Source organism: Neodiprion fabricii, chromosome 4, assembly GCF_021155785.1.
Source record: "Neodiprion fabricii isolate iyNeoFabr1 chromosome 4, iyNeoFabr1.1, whole genome shotgun sequence".
Lineage (NCBI taxonomy): Eukaryota > Metazoa > Arthropoda > Insecta > Hymenoptera > Diprionidae > Neodiprion > Neodiprion fabricii.
The window spans coordinates 41273728-41291239 of NC_060242.1; the positions used below are offsets into that span (position 1 = coordinate 41273728).

At 36.4% G+C, this 17512-nt stretch overlaps 4 protein-coding genes across 9 annotated transcripts; 3 read left to right on the forward strand and 1 right to left on the reverse strand.

Moving 5' to 3' along the window:
- Positions 1-30: 30 nt before the first annotated feature.
- On the reverse strand, positions 31-12133 carry LOC124180228 (procollagen-lysine,2-oxoglutarate 5-dioxygenase). Of its 4 annotated transcripts, XM_046565478.1 has the most exons (10): positions 12097-12133; positions 11475-11722; positions 7239-7470; positions 6819-7159; positions 6262-6715; positions 5722-5949; positions 1374-1695; positions 1103-1207; positions 821-967; positions 31-418 (listed from the first exon to the last, which is right to left on the reverse strand). In XM_046565478.1, the coding sequence occupies exons 2-10, from the start codon at positions 11593-11595 to the stop codon at positions 134-136; spliced, it is 2235 nt and encodes a 744-aa protein (XP_046421434.1). In that variant the 5' UTR covers positions 11596-11722; positions 12097-12133; the 3' UTR covers positions 31-133. The 4 variants fall into 4 exon arrangements, with proteins under 4 accessions (XP_046421434.1, XP_046421432.1, XP_046421431.1 ...); XM_046565476.1 differs by lacking the exons at positions 821-967; positions 12097-12133 and adding an exon at positions 640-786 and having other exon boundaries at positions 11475-11923; XM_046565475.1 differs by lacking the exon at positions 12097-12133 and having other exon boundaries at positions 11475-11903.
- Positions 2026-3831, forward strand: LOC124180236 (immunoglobulin domain-containing protein oig-4-like). Of its 2 annotated transcripts, XM_046565490.1 has the most exons (5): positions 2026-2163; positions 2474-2666; positions 2730-2879; positions 3065-3205; positions 3486-3831. In XM_046565490.1, the coding sequence occupies exons 2-5, from the start codon at positions 2481-2483 to the stop codon at positions 3486-3488; spliced, it is 480 nt and encodes a 159-aa protein (XP_046421446.1). In that variant the 5' UTR covers positions 2026-2163; positions 2474-2480; the 3' UTR covers positions 3489-3831. The 2 variants fall into 2 exon arrangements, with proteins under 2 accessions (XP_046421446.1, XP_046421445.1); XM_046565489.1 differs by lacking the exon at positions 3486-3831 and having other exon boundaries at positions 3065-3479.
- Positions 4365-5605, forward strand: LOC124180237 (immunoglobulin domain-containing protein oig-4-like). Of its 2 annotated transcripts, none has more exons than XM_046565491.1 (4): positions 4365-4502; positions 4734-4913; positions 5045-5194; positions 5289-5605. In XM_046565491.1, the coding sequence occupies exons 2-4, from the start codon at positions 4740-4742 to the stop codon at positions 5445-5447; spliced, it is 483 nt and encodes a 160-aa protein (XP_046421447.1). In that variant the 5' UTR covers positions 4365-4502; positions 4734-4739; the 3' UTR covers positions 5448-5605. The 2 variants fall into 2 exon arrangements, with proteins under 2 accessions (XP_046421447.1, XP_046421448.1); XM_046565492.1 differs by having other exon boundaries at positions 4469-4580.
- Positions 12134-12896: 763 nt separating the features above from the next.
- Positions 12897-16275, forward strand: LOC124180234 (guanine nucleotide-binding protein subunit beta-2). The gene is made up of 6 exons (XM_046565486.1): positions 12897-13109; positions 13231-13376; positions 14158-14457; positions 14539-14740; positions 15126-15342; positions 15722-16275. The coding sequence occupies exons 1-6, from the start codon at positions 13041-13043 to the stop codon at positions 15826-15828; spliced, it is 1041 nt and encodes a 346-aa protein (XP_046421442.1). The 5' UTR covers positions 12897-13040; the 3' UTR covers positions 15829-16275.
- Positions 16276-17512: the final 1237 nt, after the last annotated feature.

A 17512-nucleotide genomic window follows, 5' to 3' on the forward strand; every position in this document is an offset into this window, starting at 1 on the left:
GAATCGAAGGTTTAATTAGTTACTATCACGAACAGAAAAAAAGTTTTCCTTTAATATCATCATTTTCCCAGATCTTTTCCATAGGTGTGAATAATCATACTTCGTAATTAATAATGATAGAAATACGATATGTTCAAGGATCGACGAAAGATATCATAATATATCTTGTACCTTTAGTTACCAGCAAACCTTCGTGATAATGAGTGAGTCTTCCAGGATGCATCAACATCCATCCAGGCTTTGTGTCTGTTACGGAACAGTTGTAACGAATGAATCTGCAGCCACCTCCCTCGTAATCGATTCCTGCTCTATTCAGAGCAATGTTAATTGTGTAAGTTGAAGAATCATGATGAGGACGCAGTGACGGCTGCTCGTCGGGACGATATCTGACCATGAAATTCATCAGGGACCTCGGTGGCTGTACATTACATGATAAAATGTAATTAGATTCACTAAAGAGGGAATGGTGCTTCAATAGAGTGCATGTGCCAGGTTTTTCACTAATCCTACAAGTGCCTACAAAGTAAAATCTTTGAATTCTATGCGTAACTAGCTACTAAATCACAATTAACAAAGAAGCCCAGAATCCATTCCACCAGTAGAACCAAAACCGCAAGTCCCTAATATCCTATCGCTTACGTAATCCTCATATCCCAGATAAACCATTTTCTGGAGGGGACTGACATATTCCTTAAGAAACTCTAGCCACGTCTCGTCAAGACCAACTTGACTTGCGTGAATGTCACGTGTCGGCACAGCCTCGTAACCCCCATCGAGTCGTGGGTCCTAAAAATATGTAACATGTTAAACGTATTCTTACGTCGTGGAAGTATCCTGTAAAGACGAGTTCCTGTAACGGCCTGACATATTCCTTAAGGAAGTACAGCCATTGGGGTTCAAGGTTCACTTGATTTGTGTGAATGTCCCTTGTCGGTACATTTTCATAACCACCTGATAATCTGGGATCCTAAAGTTTATACAAGAACAATAATCAGTGAAAAATGAAAGTAAACTTCACTTTCGCATACTGGAAATTGAATAAATCTAGTATTGTAAGTATATTATTTACGTAATTGTAAAATAAATAGCCGATTTAACTTACAGAATTTGTACCATCGGACCATTGACCGAATGCTTCCATTATTTCGATCAGTTCTTTTGTAAATCGAGTCGTAACAATTGGAAACCAGAATACATCGGGACAGGGCTATGTGAAACAAACAGAATTGATTAGTAGAAAAGAGTACAAGTTATTCACTCGAAGAGCTAATTGACCCTCAGACGTTTAGACGTAATAGACGTTTAAATGAAATATGTTTTAATCTTGATTACAATTTATCGAAAAATACTAGCATGAAGAATTTTGGTGTTACCTGGATTGGAGTCTTATTGGGATTGAAATTTTCCGTGTAATTCTCATGAATGTATCTCTTTTGCCAGTCTAATTTGTTATCGAATATTTGATATAGGTCTGGGTTCGTCAGCTTGGTATCAAAGTTATCAGGACTAACTAGATGCCCGAATTCAACCCTGTTGCTAACATACATGAAGATATCTTTCTCCCTGTTGCTGTAAGCGAAGGACATGCTCACGTCCAAATCTCCCACGGAGTATGATGGCCGCGTCTCCTTATTATTTATAAGCGAAGCATTTATCAGGTAACAGTTGCTGACAAATGGTACGTTCCACAAGCCTCTGAAAACGTACAAAAAATCCCTGTCAAAGTATTTACTTTTGAAGTTGTTTCTCAAAAAATCTGGCAACAGACTCGTTGAGATCGTGCGATGGATGCTCATGACATAAATTCTGAGGATCTGCAAGGCTTATTTGCCATATGATTTAAAATAGAAATAGTCATAAACAGTGTGTGCGTGCGATCATAGAGTGCTTTTATATGGAGAAGTACAGACAGCTATTACTCTGTTTTTCACAGGACGTTATTTAATGTTTTGGCGGGCAGCAGCCCTGATACCGTGATTGGCCAATGGAGTTACTGGTGATAACTAATATATAATTATCCAATTGAGATTCATAACTCTTGACACTCCGGTGACCGCGAGTCTATCGCGCCTGGTTCATTCATATTTTTGGCTGGAGAGGCGGAGAGAACCTTTCTCCAAAGGGATTAACATACAGTCTGCTTAAAAGTATCCAAATTTTCTGGTAAGGAAATCTCCGGTATATCTGATTATTATTTACATACGGTTAATTGTTCCCTTAATTCCATTAATTTAAAAAATTTTCATATCTTGTTACGATAGGATATTCCTTCTGAAATGCGATCAAGCATACTGCTGAATAAATAAAACTTTATGAACTTGAAGTTGAAGAGTGTATGTAATTAATAATAATATTTTCCGAGAACAGTTACTGGTAAAGGTGGTAAAATATGTTTACGTCGGGGAGTGAAGCAATTTCAAATTCAACATCAGTTATCGTAATAAATTACATAGTTGTGTAATTCAAATTACAGCAGTCAAATGAGGAAATGGTGGTTGATCCATTTATTCCTATTGATGACAGCCTGTACTCCAGGCTTGAACGCGGCGAAAGGTGGTGGTGGAAGAAGGGGCGGCAGGGGACGTGGAAGATTGTACGGTTCGCGTATGCCAATCCTAATTCCACACCAAAACACCGCCAGTACTAATTATTACGAGAACAAAGATGTGGGTATTTTCTAGTAGCTAAGTTGCAATATCTTGAACAATAGTAATCTGCTCGAATTTTAGGGGGCTAAAATTGTGAAGGCTTCGCATTTCGAGCTGGACTACATGCTGGGAAGAAAAATAACTTTCTTTTGCATGGCGAGGGGTTTCCCAAGGCCAGAAATAACTTGGTTCAAAGATGGTATCGAGCTCTATCACCACAAATTCTTCCAGGTAACTTGAACCTTTTTTTTCTTCCCAGTAGTACGCATAATCTTACAATCTAATGTAATTTTCGATCTGTTAGTATACGTTGTCCAATTATTACGCTGTATTATATCTGAGCGTTTGTATAAGGCGAGAGTTTATTTGAAAAATGTTGTTTTTGGCGAGTAATTTGTTTCTGAATCCCGTTTAAGGTGCACGAATGGCCAATGGGGAATGACACGATGAAGTCAAAAATGGAAATTGATCCTACGACACAGAAAGATGCCGGTTACTACGAATGCCAAGCGGATAATCAGTATGCCGTTGACAGACGTGGATTCAGAACAGACTATGTTATGATCACCTACTAAATATATTTATTTATTGAGTATAAGCCAATTTATGTGAGAAAGATTTGTGAATATCGGCGAGACAATGCTTTTCGAAATTTATAGCTCACTTCGATACTTCTTGGAACCTAGTCATTTTAGTTATATATATTATTATACATACACATGTGTACAAATGACGATATTCCATTCTGTTCCTGAATCTGTACGTGCATTTTGGCTTATATTCAAAAACAGTAAATTTATGTATAAGAGAAGAAAATAAATTATTTCTGCATTACAGTGACCCAAGAGGCAAAATACATATTGTTTCAAAATTCGCACAATGAAGAAAAATTGCCCTACGTGAGATAAACGCGCATACAGAATTGCGACGTGTGGAGAATGATTGAATTTTGTAAGACTGATTCGTTCCAATTACTAGATTATTCGTGTTTAAAGTGTTTCATCTGATTTACAGTTAATTTGTATTTTCTGTGGTTAATGTGATTAAACTCTGTTAACATAATTCAAATTCAAAAATTATATGTAATGTACGTTATTCAAACAATTCAAAAATATGGTACTGCAAATACTATAAACCAGCTGCATTTGTTTACTTTTAAATAATTAAAACTGTAATCAAACAATTGTTACTTTATTCTCTTGACCTTATTGACATTGAGAATTCAAGCAGTTACTGTAAAAAACAAGAATAATCCTATCAATATTTATTCTCACAATTCCAAGTTCTACAAACGGTAGCTATAGGACACACCAATTCCTGTTGCTCGATAGGTCCCCCTATTCCTATGTTATTAACAAATAATTGGCCTGGATGAGGATGATATCATTACAACTTGAACAGTTGAGCGAGTATAGCTGCCGACGATTTGTTTCAGTTATTTTCCAGAACAATTTTTTGTTCCGCGACGAACAATTCGTACAAAGTAGTCAAAATTTTTGTAAAATACAATGTCGTGGAATATGTAATTGAAAAATGATATATCCTAGAGCGATATCGAGCGATTCAAAGTTAGGGTAGACAAAAGTTTTCTTCCCCCAGTAACGAGAGATCATTTCACCAATTCTGAATTAATGAACGCGGTCAATTTCGCTGCCGCATTCAATTTTACCATGATTATTAATTGAGAAGAATGTTATGCAAGACCAAAGCAGAGATTATGCACATAATATAGTTAGATACTATCTGGAATACGTATGTAATAGATAGGAGAGGACACTAGGGGAGTAATGAGTAGGTGAGTGGCTGTCAGTTGCATTGCTGTTCTGTACCACCGCTAAACGTTTCTTTGGCACAGTGAGTAGATATTTACCGACCCACTAACTATTTGCTTTAAAGTGGTGTAAAAAATATCGTAACATTCAACCTAAGCGGGTGAGAGTTTGCTATAATGATTAATTGCTCTCGTATTATAGGATTTTTTAAACTGCTTTTTGCCCATTGTAATTTTCCATTTTCTTTATCCTGTTAATTTATTCGGCAATCTGCCACTTATAAAACATTCAACTTACGATTATCACTTTACAGGATACAATGAATTATTCAAAAGCTGTAATATTACTAGCAATCATTTTTCTACATTGTTATGAAATATCTGCAAGAAGAGGTCGAGGAAGAGGCAGAAGTAAATCGCGAGTTCAAATTGGACTGCCGATCACCGGAAAATACCGAGATCGAGAAAGTGATGAATATTATAACAACAACAATGTGCGTATTAGAATATATCCGCACTCAATTTGACAGGCTGTCGAGCACAGCAGCGATCGAATCGATGCATACTCTGCCGTTAGTATATTCGACGTCAGCAGTAAGAATTGATCATAATGTCGTTATTTCAGGGTGCCAAAATCTTATCGTCATCGCATTTTGACTATGAATACGTTTTGGGGCATAAAATCGCATTCGTATGTTCCGCTCGAGGTACTCCGCGCCCCCACATTACATGGTTCAAGGATGGTACAGAAATTTACACTCACCTATACATGAACGTTAGTATAAAGAAGTTGTCATCTTCTATACATTAATACGACGACTGAAGTTAGAGTGAAAATTTTTATTCGTTCAACACTTTTCTACTTTTAGATACACGAATGGCGAACAGGAACTGACAGAGTAAAATCAAAACTGGAAATCGATCCAGCAACGCAAATGGATGCCGGGGTTTACGAATGCACAGCAGATAACATGTATAGTATCGACAGACGATCCTTCAAGACTGACTTTTCTATTGCATTTGATTAAAGTTTTGCGTGAGGTGGAATTATGTAATGTGTCACTTGCTCGTCACGTTTTACGTTGAAGAAAATATTTTCAATGATCTTCACCGGAACGCAGAATGTGGCCAAAATACAAATGTATCGTAGTTTTTAACAATATTAACGTACGAGGATTAATTTTCATCCCTTGTCCAATTAATCAAATTTTATTTCCTATTAACGTAATTCTTTATCTCCTCTTTCCTCTTCATTACCTCTATCACGTCTACAATCAAATGTGTGTACATTGTGAGTCTTACCTTCGTTCGTTCTGTACGATTTCCATGTAATCCGAACTTCTGGCATAAAAGCCATCGTCTGTAAGAGCGCCCCAAAAGTTGCTCCAAGCTTTGTAAGGCCTGACGAGTAGCGGCGCTACTATTCCTCGCTGTTGTTCTACCAATAATTTCAATGCATTCTGGTTGTCCAAGTGAGCTTCCGAGTCGATTGAAAGTAATCCAGAACATTTTTTAAGCAGGCAGTGTTCACTATTCCAGAAAATAAATTGCACTTAAATACGCTTATCTCTTCACATAAATGGCAAAATAGAACATTTATTCTTATCAAAATTTGTGTCTCATTTTACTTTACTAAAAATAACTCTGTAAGATTTTAAATTGAGCCTCGACAATATCATTGGTTGTTTTCGTCATTTCGCAAATTCGGGTTCTTCAAAAGATAAGTTGAATGTAAATTAAATTTGTGATTCCCTTACATTTGCAAATCAATATAAATTTGGCGAATAAAAAGAGATTAAAAAGTATTGAATATTGGAAGTGAGATATTTTATGCATACTTACAAAGCGAAATCTCTAGCTCTGACTTCGGATATATCATCTTGTGGTAATATTTGTTTTACGCTTTTGTACTCGTGTGCGTAAGATTCGACGAACTCGTTAATAAGTTCGGAATGATAAGGAACATTGTTGTATATGAACAAATGAAGCTTAGACTTAGGGTAGGCCTGTTTATAAATTTTCTCAAGAAACTCCTCTAAAAACGGTGTTGGGTTGGCCAAGAATATAGAGATCATTATCACAGGATAATTCTCAACCTTTGCCTTGTCTAATTCGATCATTTCGTCCCAACAGTTTAAACACCCTTCTTCGGGACTCCAAGCATTTGCTAAGTAATTACCAAGAGCATTTAATACCAATTTACTGCGACCATTCCCATGAAGAATAAGCGGCACAGTGTTGTAAGCTACGTTCTGTAGATAAGCGTCATTTCCTTTGAATCTCAGCTCAACGTCAGCTGAAATATAATTTAGATGAATAATTTTTCAACATTTCAATTATTCTGTCTTTTGCTTGTTTCTCACGATAGCTAATGTTACAATGCTAAGTTCGACGCTCACCAACTCCACCGAACAGATTCTGGAATATTTCTGATCTGTGATCCAATTTCATTTGATGTTTTTCCCTGAAGTCACGATCTAGGTACAATCCGGTATAAAACCTTTGATCGTCATCTCCGTCGCTGAGCTTGGAGCTGGTTAAAATTGCGTAAATATCTGATGCATAGCCAATAAATCCACCAGAATTTAAGTACCGTTTACCACGACCCACACTTGGATATCTTGACTCGGCAGATTTATCAGGCCAGCAATACTCCTCCGCAGAAAAGAGAACTCTGGCACCAAATGTCCTGAATTTTTCCACGATAGCTTCAAGACTACTGAGAAATATAACGTCATACCTGGAAATAATATGCTGGTTGATTGATTCATTTGTTTGTTAACAGGGTGAGTAAATTGTTTAATTTCATTGACAATTACCCGTCCGTAAATAAAATTATTTTATCCTTATCATCCTTGTAAGGGCGCAGCTGTTCCTTAAATAAATTGACCTTAAATCCTCCACCGACAGTGCGATGTACATCGCCTCCTTTCCATGTTTCACCTAATCCAAGCACATGGATCTTGTCTCGAAAGCCGTTGACAACGGCTGATCGAATATACCTCTTGTAACCATCAGTCTCATTGGTTGCCACAGTAAATACAAGGACATCTGAAAGAATAGATTAAAATATGTTAAAGTAAAAAACTTGTCGATATGGTAGATTCAATTTTGCGTGTCCTACTAGGTATGAAAGTTTAGTCGGGAACTTTTACAAAATCGAATACGACATAATGTCGTGAAAGACTCAATAAAACAGATGCTGTAATAATGTAATTGCATCACGATTGAGATGTACCCTCAGTGAAATGATAATAATAATAATAGTAATAATAATAATAATAATAATAATAATAATAACAACAACAGCACATGCACAAGCTATAGCAATAAATCCACGTACATTTTGTGTAGGAGGACATTAATATGATAGTAGATGTAAGTCCACGCACGCATATTCATTCAGATATCGGGGATAAGAAATTGTTGATAAACTTGTAAATATTTATAGTTTATAAATAAATTATCGTATGTATAACATAATTGCAGTAATTATTACTGTATATTCAAATAGTTCGCGTACATTTGTCGGATTTGTCGTGATTGTATGTATTATACGCAATGCGAACAAAGTATAATGTATAATTGATAAAAGTGTCCAAGATATATTACTGTATCTACCCTGTGTTTTAACAGAACTAACCATATCCCTTTATAAAATTTCGTATATAGACTAGGATAGAAAGTAGAAGAAATGCTATTGAAACGTACAAATTTGCATTGAAATCGTGTAAGCTTCTGTACTTTTCAATATGGTTTTCTATTTTTGCTATGCGAATCTAGACGTTTATTTCAACTAAGGGTAATTAGAATTACAACAACCGTACGAATAGTGTCTATATAACAATTATATGTAACGTGGATAACATGTAATATAAGTACAGGATTATAATGCCAAAATTATACAATTATATATTGTATGTACAGGGGATAAACTATATTCGATTTATTACATCAATCAACTGCATGGCGATAATCGCAGAGCTGTAAGAGCTACACGTCATAAAGGGTAAAACAGTTAATTATTGATGCAAAGACCAGAATGCATGCTGACGTCATCCGGGCACCGAGACGCGGAGGAATAATATTGTAAATGTGGTGAACGTTATGTCATCCCGCGAAAGAATACAGCGGCTCTCTTGTGACTCGGTTCAAACGCCGAACGACTCAGCGCCGTTCTGCGTCCCGGCGCTTTCCTTACACATATATTGTGATTACTTATATCGACACGCGTCTTAATTCCAACTACAAGGTACGCTGACATTAACTGGTAGCTATAATGTGATCATATCGAAGTTAGTAACGTTATCGTAACGATTCTTGCCGAGGAAAAACGGTTACTTCACGATTTTCGAATTATTTGAAATTCAGTAAATCGTTATAAAACAAAACACACTCATATTTAGAAATCCTAGTTCCTTTAAAAGCGTTTTAAAATCAGGAAAATAGTGATTTTTTATCCCCGATGTTTCGTTACGATAACGTTACTAACTTCAACCTTGTATAATGCGAATGCAGATTACTACGCCTACGATTTACGAGTCAGCGAAAGTACTTTGAAAACGAAAGAATGCCAAGTCAATGGTGAAGCGAATTGATGATGCTAGCAGGGCTACGGATATTTTATACGATGAATTCGAAAACACAGCAAATTGCATTTAATTCTTTTAATAATTAGCGGTATATATACGAATACCGAAAGTATTCAGATTTTGGCTATCGGAGGATTCTTCTTGAATGAATTGAGTTATCTGCGCTCTGCGTGTATTTCTTTATCTCTTATGCATCGCGCATCACGACCGGAAGAATTGAAAGATTACATTATGCTGTGTCTGGTGTACACGTCGAAAGCGAGAAGATGTTCGTGAATGGCGCGAGAACGTTCCAGCATCACCTTTCTGTAGCCCCATAATTTTATAAAACTTGATGTAATATTAGGGGAATCGAAGCTCGAGTCGAGTAATGCGTAAAATCGTATCGGCAATCATTTCTTGCTGCTCGGAGCGAACGGCGTATACTTAGGAGGCGAAATATCAAGGCACGACAATCGTAATTTTGAATGATAAAACCGCAGATTCGAAAGAGAGATTGTCGAGGTATAACATAGGAAATGAGATATTTGAAGAAACAGCCACAAGATTATTTCAGAAAAGATCAAACAACTTTACGGTCCGATTACTAATCTACGCGCGTTACAGTATTTTGGTCATTAGTATAATCAGACAGTGTCGACTTTTGAACCGAGCCCACGATAATGATGTGAAAAATGATTTTTCTATGGAGTACAAAATCAGGAAATAAGAAATACTTGGATATTTTAGCTTCACGTAGATACCCGCAAGGAGTTCAAAACTTGCAACCGACGAGAGTGAAAGACTTACGAACACCTGTAGATTCGCAAAAAATCTGTTTTTCTTTTTGGGCAAAATCGTACTTCACGCTCGTTCGATTGTTCTGTTATGTATTAGAAATTGATTTCCTCGCTTTCGATTTCACTTTCTTAATCCGGAAACGAGTAGGTAGTGCGCGACGAATTACTGATTCATTGTGTGGCTGCACGAATTTCTCGGTGATCGATCGCAAAAACGACGAGAAAATTCGAGTTCTAGATGACTGCGTCCAGGTACTTTCGCGTCAAATGGTATAGAGTTTGATACATGCATAGTAAGTAAGATACCGTAAACATGGAATTTCCGGAAAAAACGATAATCCTCGTTGATAAACTATTCAAATTTTCCGATCAAACGATAAGCGCTCATTACAATAGTCGCAAGTCTTGTATCATTTCATGGTGAGGAAGAACCGTTATGTCGCAATTTTGGAACAGTTTGAAATTCAGTAAGCCGTAATAAAACAAGACCTACTCATATTTTTCAATTTTAGTTTGTTCAAAATCATTGTAAAAATAAGAAACTAGTGATTTTTTCCCAATGTTTGGTTAAAGTAACGTAACTATTAACTTCAACCTCATAAGTCTTTGACTTAAGCGCGACAGACGAATCAAAATAGTTAAGTATATTTAACAATTAGTGCTTTACAATTTATTCATAAATTTTTCGAAACTGTTCATAAGATTCTGTTTGTTGTTAGAGTTGCACGTATCGAGAATCCAGGCCGCATAACTTCTGTGGAATGGGATCAGGATAAGCGATGGAATAGTCGCGATTCGATAATTGCATTACAATTAATATTCGGTAATACAAATGAAAGTGCGATTAATTTACCGTCGTCTTTTTCGGCCGAGCTGACCGCACCCAGAAGGAAATAAAATAGGAATACGAACTGGAGCAGCGTGGTCATTTTCCTTTAAATTTCAATAACGACTTTTTCGAGAAACGTGCATAAGATAATATGCTGTTCACGACGAACACCGGACCACTGCGATTTCGACCGGCATGTAGCTCCGACTGAGATTCACGTACCACGAGAGACTACTTGCTACAATCGGATTCATCTCTGACTTCAGCTGGTTATTCCTTGCGTGCCGTGTTTACTCTACGAAGAACCACGCATCTCGGGCAACAGAACTATTACTCGTCTTACAAACATTCGGCCACAAAGCATGTTCGGCTTAAAGTCTGGTTTACAATAGACGTTAAGACGCGTAGACGCAGTCCAGCGCGCATGCTCTTAGTTTTCTGCATAAAAGCAATGATACAATCTTGATCGGCTAATCAATCATTAACTCATTTAAGAAAATTGATCTGCTTCCCGGCTACAATTATTGACATTTCAGTTTTCTTTTTTTTTGATCGAAAATCTTTCTCACGCAGAGTGTCAAAATATGTGAGATTGTCGAGGAACGAACACACGCACTTCATCTGCACGTATGCGTAGAATGAAATTATAAATATATAACTCAAATAAGTTCGAATCAGATGAGCATTTTTATCAAATAAGTTGCGACACTGCAGGCATACATCTATTGTACTAATTTAGCATGTAAGTAACGGTTAATAAAATTTTCTAATGACATATTTGTTTAATTTTGATCACCCCTCCCCCCATATAATATTTTAGTGATGTGAAAAAACACCGACGGATTGCACGCGTACCATTGACATCGATGTCCGCCGTGCTTCTACATCTTTGGTTTTGGGTATACATTTGGGCGGCAATTTTTGAACTGATATCACATTCGCAGCCAGGATGTTCCGAGTAGTTGCTCAGGTACATGTTTCGCGAACGTTGCACTTTAATCGCACAGGCGTCAGTATATACTTCAGGATCTTTGCCGTTAACCCAGGAAACCGTGAATCCCAGTAGTAAAAAGCAAAGGCTAAAATAGGCGCTCAAGTTGCACCTACAATTTGTTGGTTGAAATATTTTTCTTACGGTTTCCCCCATGTTTTCTTACAGCGAGTAAAAGCAAGCGTAAATTAGAAACAACGGGTTCGAATCTTGCAAAAATTAAACACCCTTGATTTGAAGATTCTTTCACAAAAATACTTGGATACTTTTACACGGTAAATGTATCATTCGTTTTTTAAATGAGACTCAAACCGTTGTCACGCTTAAACTTTGCTTCTAGATGCAGCGCACTCGTCGAAACCCGAAACAACAATAACGGCATTACGGAGAAATTCGATCGTTTAAACGTCAAGAATCAAGCACGTGAAAGTTGTAATAGAATAGGTGGAAGGGAACGTTTTGTTAATAATGCAAGAAATAGCGTACCTGGTTTCCGCTAAAATCGTAGCAAAACCAAAACCAAACGTCGTTGAACGGCGAGGATTTCACGGATCAATGCGTATAATTGACGCTCCATCAGAGCAAGATGCATTTGATTCGGTGGTAAAAATTTCACCACATCGTACCTAAAATCATACCTATTTTTAGGAGTTTTTTTTTGTAAAGAAAATGAAAACACTGATAGCAATTCGAGTTTGAGGGATTTATTATTTATAGTTTCAAGAACATTTTAGAATTTTTGTTTCGAAATTAATAACAAAATGGCGACATGGCGGATATAAGTGTTTTAATTATCTTTAAACAAAAACCTTCTAAAAATAGGTACGATTTTAGACCGTCCAAGCTGTTCTTACCCCCCTTAAGACAATCATTTTAGTCGCATAGATCTTTATCAAACATAACAATTAATCGGTGCATTAGACGAGCGGTTTGTAGCTAAACTGTATAAATTGCAAAAACACCGTGCAGTAATTTTTCCCCAATACTGTGGTAGGGAAAGTTAAATGAAGGCATCGACGGGTGCAGCATGGCTTCCGTTTGCCCTATTTTCAATACTGAAGGTCGGTACAAATCGAAATTTGGGTTTCTCATTGGGGCTGCATAGCGAAATCTGGCCTATTTTCGATTGGCTGTTTGCCCGAATCGCGGTTTCACGTTATAGAATTTTTATAATAAGAGAATAATTAAATTAAGAATACCGGCTGGTATCGGGCTAATGCCAAGCAAACAAGATCAAGCCCGAGATTTAATGTGATTACTAGAGCAGCAGTTCTGCTGAGGTTTCTTTCGCATTCCAGCAAAAACTGTCGGTCAGTCTCTGTTAATCATCAGACCGTCCTTCTTCAATTTCTTCAAATCCAACGAGTCGAGTTTTTACGTGCCTCAGAGAAGTCGCTTTACATAAAGTTTATTTGTGAAACGTTAAAAAAATGGGCAAAGATGACGCAGAGACTACAAAACTGAAGCAAGAACTCGAGGACTTGATCAACAAATGCAAAGTAGGTTGCACAAAAAAAAAAAAAAGTTTATCACTCACCCTTTATTACGTCAATAATACGCTTCAAAATTATACCTGCACCACTTCAAAAACACGGTTCCTCATCCTCTCATACGCTGCAGGAAGACCAAAAAAAACAGCAAGACGCAACTCTAGAAGAGACTTGCAGCGGATTGGCGGACGCTCCAAAAGTAAAGCTGACCACAAAGAAGCTGCTTAAAGGTCACATCAACAAGGTCAATTCTGTCCATTTCAGTGGAGACAGCAGGTCAGTCGGTGAAAAAAATTTCTCTGCGAATATTACGAGTATAATTAGTTGACCGAATGTCATAACAGTGAAATCGATGATTATAACACCGGTCAACACGAATTTTCGGTTTGGGTTCTAGATATGAAATTTTGATTTCTTATACGTAACTAATAAATTGACAAATAGTTTTATCAGATAAAGTTTGTTTCTGTGAAAACCAGAACGATGTTTCGGACTTTAAGAAAAATTACCTATTTTCTCAAACACTTATTGTTAAAAACAATTAAAGAAACTTCAGCTTTGCATTAAAATAACTTTTATTCAAAAGTAATGATTAATAATAAACTGAAAATGTAAAAGAGTGATAAACAAAGTTTAAAAAATAATATTTTTCATACTTCCATTTTCGTAAGAACTTTCTCGTATCAAAGCCCAAACGTAATCTTCCATCGTGCCCTCATTATACGGCCCTTGATAACGTTAATAACGATAAAGTCCATCACATCTTGGTGAAAACGTTTTCGTCTTTCCTCCGAATAGGCACCCGTATTATCTATCAACCAAAAACATCACGACTTATTAATCAATGCAAAAATGACAAAAACAAACTTTATGAGTAACACATAAAGGTTTTGGTTACTATGCAATGTATAGAATCGAAATTTATTCATCTCATTGTCAATAGAAACTCAAAAAAATAATCATTTTTCTCGTTGACCTGTGTAATTAGTAACACGCGTCGTAATATTTTCGTAAATATTTCTCCTATTATGACTTCCACTCACCTTGCAACGCTAAGACATTGCGTGACGGGATCGTTGGATGGAAAATTGATAATATGGGATACCTGGACCGGAAACAAGGTGCAGGTAATTCCGTTGCGCTCTGCGTGGGTAATGTCCGTGGCTTTTGCACCCTCGGGTAACTACGTAGCCTGTGGAGGAATGGACAACATGTGCACCGTTTACGACGTCAACAATCGCGACGCTACCGGGGCCGCGAAAATCGTTCGCGAGCTTCTCGGCTACGAAGGTTTTCTTTCATCTTGTAGATTTCTCGACGACAAAACCATCATCACTGGATCAGGGGACATGAAAATGTAATCACACAGTAACTAAATATACATCAGCAATTAACGTCCGTCAAATTATACAACAACGATGATAAATGTATTTTACAGATGTATGTGGGATCTGGAAGCAGGAAAGAAGACGACAGATTTCAATGCCCATAACGGCGACGTGGTTAGCATAAGCCTGGCACCCGATGGTCAGACATACGTTACCGGATCTGTCGATAAAACTTGCAAGTTATGGGATATGCGGGAAGAAAAAGCGAGACAAACTTTCTTCGGTCACGAGGCTGACGTTAATTCCGTTTGCGTAAGTATACTATGTACCATTCGCAAGAACGAGTCTAGTTGTGAACGAAGAAAAATGGTTGAATAACAAATAAACTATCGATAGTTCTTAATCGTTTAACGACCAAGCGTCGTTTCCGTTAAAAAAAAAAATCATTTTTCTCAATCAAGATTTTTGTTTCGCGCCTAAATAGAAAAGTTTTTAAAATTAAATTATTCAGTGAAAACTTTCTTCAGGGTGCATTACTATTTTTCAAATTATTCCAGGATATCTAAATTGAAATTGAAGAAGGTATTTATAAAAATAGCTCTGGTTTCGACATTGTAGCAAATATGCTACGATGGTAGAATTGTTAGGTCTGATGTTTTTTATACTTGAAATACTTAAACATGTGACGAATTTTCAGTACCATCCGTCTGGACAGGCCTTCGCGACGGCATCCGAGGACAAGACTGCGCGTCTTTGGGACTTCCGTTCGGACCAACAATTAGCAACGTTCAAACCGCCAAACACTAATCCGGGTTTCACGTCTTGCGGATTATCGCTGAGTGGGAGGTTCATATTCTGCGGTAGCGACGACAATTCCATTCACATATGGGACACCCTGAAGGTTCAACACAACGGTAAGAAAAGAAAAAAGAAAAATTTCACACGTATAACAATTTAACGAGTTTCAAATAAAGAGAACACAGATTCGAGTGAAAAAGCGCGGAAACTTTCTTGGGTTCTCAGCTGATCATTTTAACCATATCACACAAATATCAGGGTACAGATTAACTCGTGCAAGTTGTCACTCGTTTGTTTTGTGACGTTGAAATGATGCGGGGTGAGGAATATTCGAAAAAACGAATTTAGTTGGTAAATACGACTCACTTGGAGTAGTGCACCTTTTGCCACCAGATGGCGACTTCCCGCACATTGGATTCGAAGAGAATATGAAATTTGTATCATTGGCACGAAAATAAAAAATATTCTTAATTAATATTAACGTAATATTCACAGGCGTTTTGGCGGGACACGATAACAGAGTGACATCGCTGAGCGTTGCCGGAAGTGGAATGGCCATAGCGAGCTGCTCTTGGGATCAGCACGTCAGAGTTTGGGTGTAAAAAAATTTCGATCCGAACGACTTTTACCCACAAGATGTCAGATTCTTATTTTCGTCTATTTTTACTATCGCATCATCCCCTGATCTTCACCCTGAAAGGATATTTCGTAGTCAGTATTTTGTGATGGATCAATTAAATCGACGTGTTTCCGATCATTGCATAATTAGTAGAATGTATTGTATATAAACTAAGAAACTCAAAATTATTCGTCACATGACCGAAATATTAAATTAGTTTTTCGATCCGAGATAAATAAGTTTCGAATTATTAACTTTACGTTCATGATGAATAATCTTCACCTTTTTCCCATCTTTCCTTTCAATTGTAGCATACATAATGTTGTTATAGAACAAATTACTATTTTAGCCGTCGCCATGGCAGTCGAAAAAAAAAAAATAAATACATAAAAACAAAAAATAAAATAGATCGTACATACGTAGCATTTTTCTACAAATAACGCAAAATAAATAGCGGGCATTTGATCGATCAGTGTTACACGCATATGATATAATTTACGTACTAAACAAACATCTTTTTCTAGACAAGCATGCGGGCAGCTGAATTTGATCTTTTTATACCTGCTCGTATATCCGACCTAAGGTAATCCCATTAAATACGACGACGGATTTAATACTTTACGGTATCCCTTGTAATAACTTTTATTATACAATTTGTTATTGATGAAATGGTCGTCATTATTACTGAATACCAACTATCATTGTGTCATATTGTTACATAAGTGCTGTTTATAGAATTACGAACTAGGTATATCTATGTAGCGATGCAAATGCGTTGTTCAAATTAGTATAATAATGACATGGCCTTTATATCGGTATCAGAGTAGTTTTTCTTTTTCAAAGATGACGATAATAATAATAATAATAATAAATAATAATAATGGTCACAAGATATAGCTATTACATCAACGATCACATTTCATTAACAATATATAAGTATAACAACAACAAATCAAGACTATAATGATCCCAATTGTCAAACCATTCAATAATTATCAAATTTCTAATTGGGGGATACTTTTTTTTTATGAATGAATCTTAAACTTAACACGACCCGAGTATATTCCAATACAATCCGTATGTACTTTTTACAAATCACACGTTCATTTATAAAATTGTATTATATTCCTAGTTCCGTATTTAATATCGACCATAATATATATCTTATTCAGCCGTGACATAGTCACGAACTAATATTTTCTGACACGTATAATAATAGAACTCTGTGTTTTGTCAGCTTATGGAAAAATATCCCCGTCTTTGTTTATCTTTACCTTTTTCTCCCCATCAGCGATATTCCAAAAATTGAATTTAAATAATTTTATGCATACATATAGTGTATTCAGCATACGTACATACATACATGCCGTGAGTTGTATGCGAATGGTATAATATTCTGCAATAATATCACATAATCACTATAACGGTGAACAATAATTTATATATTCCCCTAAGCAATGTACCTACAATTTTTTTTATCTATGATATAAATCAATGCGAGCTGAATTTATGTTCGATTCCAATATTAGAAACAATACCGGATTAAGCATTTGCACTAATTTATAAATTTAATTGTCATTTCCTGAAAATCGATTATCTAACTAAAACAATAATTCTGATGTTTTTTACTTTGTGTCAACAACGTTGACCTCTGTCATTTCTTCTAG

Bases quoted from the DNA above. Each gene is read 5' to 3' on its own strand.
- LOC124180236 (XM_046565489.1), top strand. From the start codon at position 2,481: ATGAGGAAATGGTGGTTGATCCATTTATTCCTATTGATGACAGCCTGT. The intron at 2,667-2,729 runs GTGGGTATTTTC...CTCGAATTTTAG, and splicing joins ATTATTACGAGAACAAAGAT to GGGGCTAAAATTGTGAAGGC. The intron at 2,880-3,064 runs GTAACTTGAACC...ATCCCGTTTAAG, and splicing joins ATCACCACAAATTCTTCCAG to GTGCACGAATGGCCAATGGG.
- LOC124180237 (XM_046565491.1), top strand. From the start codon at position 4,740: ATGAATTATTCAAAAGCTGTAATATTACTAGCAATCATTTTTCTACAT. The intron at 4,914-5,044 runs GTGCGTATTAGA...TCGTTATTTCAG, and splicing joins AATATTATAACAACAACAAT to GGTGCCAAAATCTTATCGTC. The intron at 5,195-5,288 runs GTTAGTATAAAG...TTCTACTTTTAG, and splicing joins ACACTCACCTATACATGAAC to ATACACGAATGGCGAACAGG.
- LOC124180234 (XM_046565486.1), top strand. From the start codon at position 13,041: ATGGGCAAAGATGACGCAGAGACTACAAAACTGAAGCAAGAACTCGAG. The intron at 13,110-13,230 runs GTAGGTTGCACA...CATACGCTGCAG, and splicing joins ACTTGATCAACAAATGCAAA to GAAGACCAAAAAAAACAGCA. The intron at 14,458-14,538 runs GTAATCACACAG...TGTATTTTACAG, and splicing joins GGATCAGGGGACATGAAAAT to ATGTATGTGGGATCTGGAAG.
- LOC124180228 (XM_046565476.1), bottom strand. From the start codon at position 11,766: ATGGGGGAAACCGTAAGAAAAATATTTCAACCAACAAATTGTAGGTGC. The intron at 1,208-1,373 runs GTAACACCAAAA...TGTTTCACATAG, and splicing joins CCAATAAGACTCCAATCCAG to CCCTGTCCCGATGTATTCTG. The intron at 787-1,102 runs GTAAGTTAAATC...ACATATTTTTAG, and splicing joins GGTCCGATGGTACAAATTCT to GACCCACGACTCGATGGGGG.